This window comes from Dryas octopetala, chromosome 1 (assembly GCF_963921425.1).
Source record: "Dryas octopetala chromosome 1, drDryOcto1.1, whole genome shotgun sequence".
In the NCBI taxonomy this organism is placed as follows: Eukaryota; Viridiplantae; Streptophyta; class Magnoliopsida; order Rosales; family Rosaceae; genus Dryas; species Dryas octopetala.
Genome location: NC_141366.1, coordinates 16,709,282 through 16,716,818, shown reverse-complemented (window position 1 = coordinate 16,716,818; position 7,537 = coordinate 16,709,282). Strand labels below are relative to the sequence as shown.

Sequence of the window (7,537 nt, the reverse complement as noted above, 5' to 3'; positions counted from 1 at the left end):
TTTGGCTGATATTCACAAATGGATACTGGCTATTTTGAGAAACATCATTCAAATATTTTAATCTATAAGAGAGGCATATAGGCCAATTATACAATTGCAAAAACACTTGGCACATGCACATTTTCTTTAAACAGTCAATGGCAAGTCTTCACCATACCAGATCATAACCAATGGTCAAGGGTACTTCCTGATCATTTGATGGCTTGATTGTCTCATTAATTCATAGCTAACTAATTAACAAAAAAATTTCAATCCAAAACTCTTAACATTATGGCCTGGCCAGCCAATTATACACTGTTGTGAACGTTAGATAGCATGAATCAAGCAAGTATATATGCCATGTATCCCACATTCCCACCTAACATAAAAGCGAACCGAAAGCGAAGGTCCTCTCATTTCTTTCGAAAAATTATTGTGTCTACTTGTAACACCGCATGACATTCATAGTATCACCAATTCACATAAATTATAAGACATATATAATCATTAACTATCTAAATCATAAAACTTATTCTTAATTCTTGTATGCATATTACAATTTGTATGAATTGGCAATACCACATCAACGCGGATTTCATCTATGTGAGGCATCACCAAAAACTCATGCCTGTGCAAGTACAGCTCTTGGGTCCAGGGTCAAATAAAGACACCCTTTAACTTAATGCATACAAAGCATACTGTTATTATCAGCCAGACAGACCCAACTAGTAACACCTTGCACTTGCACCAGAGCCGTCAATAAATACCCTTTAATTGCAATTTCTCTTCCATCGTCCAAAATTAATGCGTGTAAAAGAAACATTGGAAATCAGCATCAACATGTACTAAAATAAAACTTACTTGGCATGTATTTTCAGCTTCATGCCTAAAGTGCCTTACAACAAGGCCCCAGGTGGTCAGTCTTTTTCAATGAGATTTTTTTTTTGCTTCTAGTTGTCAATCATTCAACTCAGAGTGTTGTCGTTTACATGCAGATCAATACGGACTTGCAATGAACTTGCGGTCTAGAATTTGCAACAGATGGAGAAAGTGTTGTGTTTGGTTACATCAATCTTGGAGGGCTTGAATGGAAGTAGGTGAGTGAAAAAACAAAGGGGCAAGTTTTGTTTTTTTTTGCCATTATTGGAATTTGATGTTGAGTGGTGTCTGCATTTCCAAATAATGATGGCTGAGATTTTTTTGGAAAGAAGAGGGAGGAAAAATCAAAGGGAAAAATATTTCCTTAGCCGACAACCCTGAATCAATCAACCAAGTTGTTATGAGATTTTGGGTAGAAAAAATGTGATAAAAATAAATTGTTCAAGAGTTTTTGCATGTTCAATATTCTAAAGTTTTGGTCAGAGGCTCAGACTTTGGAGGAAATTTCAATACATTCTGTTTAAAAAATATGAAAAATTATTCAACAAAACAGAGGTAATGCTGAAACAAATTTCGAACTATAAGGCCATGATCTTTGCTAAAGAAAATAACTGAAATAATATATTTTTATCTAGTTTCATTTTTTTTGAAATTTTGGAATCATGTTCATTGAGATAATTAAGATGTAGGGTGGGAAAGTGGGATTGGATATATAACTAGCTTATTTACCTCAGACCAAAAAAAAAAAACTAGTTAATTTACCAATCAACAAACTGCAAACTCAAAGCAAAGTGAACCTCCTAGTTCCTCCACATTTGAGGTTAGAAAAACATTCAAGCAAATCAAAATAGTATACTTATTTTTTATATTAATTTTGTATTTATGGTTGAAATAATGTTGTTTCGAGTTTTATTATAAGTGCAATATCAATACTGAAAACATAATATGAGGAGCATGAAAAACTTGGTGTCTATTTTGCTCATCACATAATAAAAAATATAGACATGTCGACTGTATATCTTCATCGGACCTGGATCCTCTGCCTTGCTTCCCTGCAAGGCTGGTACCAGGTTCAATCTGAGCCTTTGAAAGACATAGTGTCAAGGGCTCATATTTGAGCATGGTACCTGCCTTGCAGGGAAGCAAGGCAGGGGATCCAGTTCCATCTTCATCAACTTAGAACTGCATGTCCTAAGGATGAAAGAGACGCAAGGGTATTTTAGTAATTTGAGTTATAAAATCTTACTAACAGTTTGTCACCACCCCAACACCAGTGTGAAACAGCCCTTAATCTCGCATTACCGAATGGTCAAAATTCCAATGAGGAGTCACTCATTTATAAATAAACTCTTCTCTCCTGCCCTCTCACTTCAAGCCCAGGAAAGACCGTTTCAAAGCTCTTCTTTATCAATTATCACCACACTTTCCCTCTCTTTCTCTTCGGCTTTCTCACCCTACTTTCTCTCCAAGCCCACCAACCCCTCTTCGGCTCTTCCCCTCACCAGTTTATAAAAAATCCCATCACTTTTCTAAGCAACCAAACAATCCCAAGAAACCATTTTTATTGCCTCTGGACCTCAAAGTTTGCACCTTTGGTGACTTCAACATAAACCAACAATCACCCACCATGATCTCTTCAGTGAGGCTCAGAACCTCGACTTTCACAACGTCCTCAGAGCTCTTGAATAACCAAAGGCCCTCGAGAAAGGCTCAGGCTCAGTTTCCTTCACTACCCAATTCCCAAAGTGCCCCAAAAAGGCCGAACCTGACCTCACTCTGCTCCCAAAAGCCTCTTTACATTTCTTCCACTGAGAATTTCGCAAATTTCGAATTAGTAGCCAAAACCCAGAAGCGTGTCACAGAGTGCAAGGCGTATGAGGCTGACAGATCGCGTCCCATCAACATTCCGCACCAGCATTCTGGGCACGAGGCCGCCCAGAAGGCCAAAATCGGTATTTACTTCGTGGCCTGGTGGGCTTTCAACGTGGTGTTCAACATCTACAACAAGAAGGTTCTGAATGTGTTCCCATTTCCATGGCTCACCTCCACGCTCTCACTCGCAGCTGGGTCGCTCTTGATGCTCGTTTCCTGGGCCACTGGAATCGCCGAGACCCCAAAAACCGATATGGACTTTTGGAAGAGACTGTTTCCCGTAAGCAAAAACTCATGTCACTTTTTTTTTTTTTTTTTCAGATCTTTATATTGGTCTGTTTTAATTTCTTTGCAGCCAAACAAAGCATTTGGGGTCTGTAATTGTGGTTTCTTATTTGCATTGTTTGGTTTATGCGTGTGTGTAGGTTGCGGTGGCACATACAATTGGGCATGTAGCAGCGACTGTGAGCATGTCAAAGGTTGCGGTTTCGTTCACTCATATTATCAAGAGTAGTGAACCTGCTTTCAGTGTCTTGGTTTCGAGGTTCTTGTTAGGCGAAACGTTTCCTGTGCCAGTTTACCTCTCACTCTTGCCAATTATTGGAGGGTGTGCGCTTGCTGCTGCAACTGAGCTCAATTTCAACTTGACAGGTTAGAGAACTACTTGAATTATGAAAATTGTGTTTGATGGAACTCATTGGATATTGTAATGGAAAATTTTGAAGGGTGTTAATGAATAATGGTTATGGTTTAAGTACTTTCTGGGGGTGTTAATTTGTGTGATCAGTACTAAATTATGCTGCTTTGTGCATCAGGGTTCATGAAAATTTTGTTTAATGGGACTTTACATTTACCATCTATTGATTTATAATGAAAATTTTTAAGGGTGTTAATGGTTCTGGTTTTAGTACATTTCGGTGGGTGATAAATACTAAAGTGTTCTGCTTTCTGCATCAGGGTTCAATGGGGCTATGATTTCAAATCTGGCATTTGTGTTCCGGAACATATTTTCAAAGAAAGGAATGAAGGGGAAGTCTGTCAGTGGAATGAACTACTATGCTTGTCTGTCAACGTTGTCTCTATTGATCCTGATACCATTTGCCATCGCTGTGGAGGGCCCCCAGGCCTGGGCTGCTGGATGGAATACAGCTCTTTCACAGATCGGTCCCAACTTCATATGGTAAGATACAATGCCCTACAACTGTCTGTAAAATTGTTGTTCTGCCTTTTATCTATAGCATTGTTCTTATAATTGTTGGTTTCGTTGGTTTGTTATGCTTGATCCTTGATTCATTCGTTAATATTTTATAAATCTGGACAATGAAATTGGATTTCAATTTCTCAAAATATTCTAAAAAAAAAAAGCATAGAATTTCATATATGTGGAAGAGTGGAAAATAAGATGATATGATTTGCACAATTGGGTTTCTGAATTTCTTGCTTTAAGGTGACTCCCTTTCACTGAGTTGCAGGTTGTTGTTTTTGTTTTTCTTGCTTTATAAAGCAGGTTATTGTTTTGGTCCATTTAGTTGCAGCAGTAACTTTGTATAGAAGGGCCTATAAACTGAGTTTTTATCATCTTCTATAATATTGACTCCCTTTCTCCTTAAGTGTTTTACTCATGAAATCTGTACATTTAAATTGAAACAGGTGGGTGGCGGCCCAGAGTGTCTTCTATCACTTGTATAATCAAGTTTCATACATGTCCCTTGATCAGATATCTCCCTTAACATTCAGCATTGGGAACACAATGAAACGGATATCTGTCATAGTGTCCTCCATCATTATCTTCCACACGCCTATTCAAGCCAGCAATGCCCTTGGAGCAGCCATTGCAATTCTTGGCACCTTCCTCTACTCACAGGTACATTCCTCACCTTTTTATATAAGTATGTTTTACTGAGCATTGTAGATAAAATAATTAGTTTTACATCAGATAAAATATTAAGTGTCATATTTCTTAAATTGAATTTTGAGTAAAGTTCCACATTCATACAAACTGAGTGGTTAAGTTAGAGATAATATTGCTTCAAGGTGGAATTGGGTCATGTAACCCCCTAAGAATTGGTATCAGAGTGTATAACTATTGCAGAATTGGAAGTCACCCTGTATATGCCACCCTAAAGATGGTTAAGGTGGGGATAAACTTGGACTAGTGTAAAGTAGGAATCTGAAGTTTATCTTGGAACCAAAATGCCAAATAGTATGTGTAGACAAAAAATTTTCTTTTGTTTTCATTCTGCATTCTATGTGCCACTTGTCCATATGGTGATAAGCCACTTGTCTGATGATCACAAAAACCACCAGAAGGTAGCCACTTGTCCATATGGTGAAAATGTTTCATGCTTTTTGAATTCTCATGTTTTACCTTGGTGATGTGAGTGAATTTTTTCAAGGCATGGTTAGATCACACTGGCATGTGCAGACCACCCGAGTTACAGATATAGAAGTGAACAGCAGTGACATATTCATTTATAGGGATGATTACGATGTTTTATTTGCCAGTTCAACTTGTAAAATGATCAATCTTTAAATTCTTTACATCGTGCATTGACAACCCTTTTGAAGGTTGGAATTTTCTATGTAGTTAGAGATTGGCTCAATCTGGCTGACAATTTCCTATCAACTTTGCTTGCAGGTCAAGCAGTGAGGAATTTAAAGATATCAAAGCTAGAATGTAAACATAGATGATGAAGAGAGACATGGAGACTACTCGGCCTATAGATATATGGAAGTACTTAACAATCAATCACAGGGTGCTTGGTTATGGTCAATTGAGCAAATTGGTTGTGTCATCAAGATCATAGTGATGAACCATTGACTTGGCTCAAACAATCATGCTCTGTAACATGGGGGAAAGGCTAGATGATAGAGATTTCCTTCTGTTCGCGGGTTGAGAAATTGTATTGTAGATTTTTGTAATAGTTGAGGACTATTAGGCTATTCCCTTTTTGAGGCAGAATATTGGTTGGAATTTTTTGGTTTCGTTTCTCATATAGACCCTGCCTATAATACTTCAAGGCATGTGCATTGGCAAGATATATATGCTTCTCAAAATAATGGGTTTCAAGTCTCCCAAGGCCAAGGGTGAGACCCTAATTGTGTTTTTAGTTTTAAAACGGGCCGAATTGTTTTGGACACAATTTGAACTCGGCCGGTTAAAAGCCTGGCAGGGTGGTCTGTGTCATATTGAGCTAGTCTATCAAGGCCTGTCAAACAATATTTGACACAAGCTCCGCACAAGCCAAACATGAAAATTTAAGAGTATTACTATTTGCACACCTATCTTCTTCACGGTACACACCCTCTCCTTCCAATTTGTGAATTACCACTATCACCCATACTAAAGAGTAAAGACAATAAAGGATATTAGGTTTTTTTTTTAAAAAAATAGATTTTTTGAGGAAAAAAAAAAAAACTCAAACCCATAACCTAGCCTCTACCACCCCGCCACTGCCACCGCCACCACTCTCGTTGTCGGCGGTCGAGCCCTATGCCACCGATGCCCTCCTCTCTCTCTCTCTCTCTCTCTCTCTCTCTCTCTCTCTCTCTTCGCACCTCCCCTACCAGATGAAAAGGGCAGCCGGCGACCATGTCGGCCTCTAGATCGGAAGTGGTCAACCTTTGACATGTGGCCTCCCTTTCAGTCCAGCAGGGAGGGTGCAAAGAGAGAGAAAGAGAAATATAGAGACATGGAAAGAGAGAGAGAGGGAAAAAGAAAGAGAGAGAGAGAGAGGAGGAAGAGACGCTCCGCCGCACAGGCAACAAGGAGGGAGGCTGCAGACTGGAGTGGTCTCTGTTATTGGGATTTTTGGGAAATTTAAGGGTGTGTAATGAGAAAATGTAAAAAATAAAAAAGAAATAGAGGTGTGTAATGAGAAGAGAAAAGGTGTGCAAATAGCAGCACTCAAATTTAAACTTCATTAAACAAAACAAAAAAAACACAACTAAGTACAACAATGACATGATTAAGGTTGTACGGGCAAGAGGCACAAGTACAAACGAGTTTGGAGTCTGATTATCCGATACAACACGAACATAATCTGTTTTTTACAAGAAAAACTTGCCTGCATATATTTTATACAACAGATTTCTCACGTCTAATACATTATACAGTATGTGACTAGACCAGATAAATGTGAATATATATATAACGATGGTATACAAGTTCCTCTACAGTCTTTATACTTTTAACCAGCAAAAATTGAGAACCAACATACTTGATTCCAAAAGCAGCCTAATTCTACAGGCTATGAGCCAACATAGAATTTCGGCGCCAATGTTGACCATGTAAGCATATCATGTACATTCTTTACATGTACGTTGAATGTGAAGATTCATTGTTATGGAGCTTTTGTCAATACTTCATGTTCATGCTGAACTTGTTGAGAAAGCGTGAAAAATCCTGATTTCTATTTTGAATACTGCTAAAGACCTTATAAACTACTATGCAAGACTTCAAATTTCCAATGTGGGATTCTCTCACAACTTGTGCTTCTTCTTAATGATGATAACAGTACACGTGTATTATAGTTTTCAGTCAAATGCATACATATTTCTCCATTAATCCTTTTTTTATTTGTTTATACTAGTCATTCATCCAATTTTTGTGTGTATCTTTTTTTTTCCGATCTATATTCAGAGTTAACCACAAATAATGGCAACAAGTTATTGTCCAAATATCTAGCAGATACTAAAACAATTAAGCAGGGTTGCTTTTAAAATCCTCTGATAACTTTGCTTCAGGCACAAGGCCTAATCTGAGTTAGAATTGCATCCCAAAATTCTAAACACTTGTAGTATTCAC

General features: G+C 38.0%; 1 protein-coding gene across 1 annotated transcript; it reads left to right on the top strand.

Annotated features, from left to right (window-relative positions):
• The first annotated feature begins 2,243 nt into the window (after nt 1-2,243).
• On the top strand, nt 2,244-5,715 carry LOC147298586 (glucose-6-phosphate/phosphate translocator 2, chloroplastic-like). Its single transcript, XM_086239739.1, has 5 exons — nt 2,244-3,010; nt 3,156-3,381; nt 3,688-3,910; nt 4,381-4,594; nt 5,369-5,715. Exons 1-5 carry the CDS (start codon nt 2,486-2,488, stop codon nt 5,378-5,380), a joined length of 1,200 nt encoding a protein of 399 aa, XP_086095865.1. The 5' UTR covers nt 2,244-2,485; the 3' UTR covers nt 5,381-5,715.
• The last annotated feature ends 1,822 nt before the right edge of the window (nt 5,716-7,537 follow it).

What these genes read in the sequence shown, in the direction of transcription:
- LOC147298586 (XM_086239739.1), top strand. Translation starts at nt 2,486, where the DNA reads ATGATCTCTTCAGTGAGGCTCAGAACCTCGACTTTCACAACGTCCTCA. An exon ending in TTTGGAAGAGACTGTTTCCC is followed by an intron (nt 3,011 to 3,155) that starts GTAAGCAAAAAC and finishes GCGTGTGTGTAG; the next exon opens with GTTGCGGTGGCACATACAAT. An exon ending in GCTCAATTTCAACTTGACAG is followed by an intron (nt 3,382 to 3,687) that starts GTTAGAGAACTA and finishes TTTCTGCATCAG; the next exon opens with GGTTCAATGGGGCTATGATT.